At 43.8% G+C, this 1,207-nt stretch overlaps 1 protein-coding gene across 1 annotated transcript; it reads right to left on the reverse strand.

Annotated features, from left to right (window-relative positions):
• LOC135207627 (uncharacterized) lies at positions 1-1,207 on the reverse strand. The gene is made up of 2 exons (XM_064239489.1): positions 1,072-1,207; positions 1-523 (listed from the first exon to the last, which is right to left on the reverse strand). Exons 1-2 carry the CDS (start codon positions 1,180-1,182, stop codon positions 83-85), a joined length of 552 nt encoding a protein of 183 aa, XP_064095559.1. The 5' UTR covers positions 1,183-1,207; the 3' UTR covers positions 1-82.

The following is a 1,207-nucleotide window of genomic DNA, read 5'->3' on the forward strand; positions in this document are numbered from 1 at the left end:
TTTAATATCTCTATAACGCCAAAATCATTTATTTAATTAATTTTTTACCTAATTTAAAAAATATAAATTGGTTTTAACAGTACTAATAATACCCATACCCCGGTTTGGGGCAAACAGTCTTATAGACCTGCACTTTCTTAATGACCGTAAAAAACCTTGGCACGACCTGCGTCTTGTAAACCGTCTCCTGACGCAGCTGCGTCGACGTGACGTACACGGGCCGCTGCTCGGTCTTGTAGACGGTCTGGTAACGTACCGCCTCCTCGTGAACGGTCGTGTACACGGTCTCCGTGACGAACTTCGGGAAGTAGGCTAAGCCTGTCACGTGAGACGTCAGGTACTCCGTGACGTAGTTTTTGAGGTATTCGGTGACGTACTGGACGTCCGTCTTGTATTCGGTGGTCGTGACGTACTCAGGCACGGGCTTCGTCACGTGGGTGGTGATTTCAACGGTCGTGTAGACTTCGCTGTCGACCGTCGTGGGGAGGATGACTTCTTCCTTAACGGTCGTGTAGATTGGGATCTGAGAGTAAAAGAGAGAGGGATGATGGAGAATGAGTGTGAGACATTAGGCCTATGTTTTGTCATTTACGTATTTAGATGTTAATTGTGGCCCCAATGGTGGGTTGGGGGCTGTTAGGCCTATCAGGGGACCATATCTCGAATATTATAGTTGTTTTTTTCTATGGATATATGTGTTTATAGGCCTAAGTGAGACGTTAATTACATAATTGATGTTATAGGCCTATGTAAACCACTGCAATCGATAATGCTGGTGATAATACGCATTATATGTGTATATATGTGTGTATAAACACTAGCAGCCTCTAGCGACTAAGTGGTTTACATAGGCTATGATTCCCCTTAAGAAAACAACTTCCCTAGTGGTGACGGATTGTCACCTAGCCCCCCCCCCCCCCCCCAGCTCTCTCTCTCTCTCTCTCTCTCTCTCTCTCTCAATCATATATATATCTATATATATATATATATATATATATATATATATATATATATATATATATATATTATTACCATCAAATTCAAAACTAGACGTAACCAAAGCGCCCTCACCTTCTCTATCTGCGTCTGATACTCGGTGACGTATTCGGTTTTCGTAGGACACTCCTCAGGTTTTGCGTCGTGAGTTGCGTCGTATTCCTGCGTCTCCGCCGTTGCCAACATGCAGGCAACGACGACGCAAATTGAC

This window comes from Macrobrachium nipponense, chromosome 34 (assembly GCF_015104395.2).
Source record: "Macrobrachium nipponense isolate FS-2020 chromosome 34, ASM1510439v2, whole genome shotgun sequence".
Taxonomy (NCBI): Eukaryota; Metazoa; Arthropoda; class Malacostraca; order Decapoda; family Palaemonidae; genus Macrobrachium; species Macrobrachium nipponense.

Coding starts and splice junctions, on each gene's coding strand:
- LOC135207627 (XM_064239489.1), bottom strand. CDS start 1,182: ATGTTGGCAACGGCGGAGACGCAGGAATACGACGCAACTCACGACGCA. Junction 524..1,071: donor ATCAGACGCAGATAGAGAAG/GTGAGGGCGCTT, acceptor TTTTACTCTCAG/ATCCCAATCTACACGACCGT.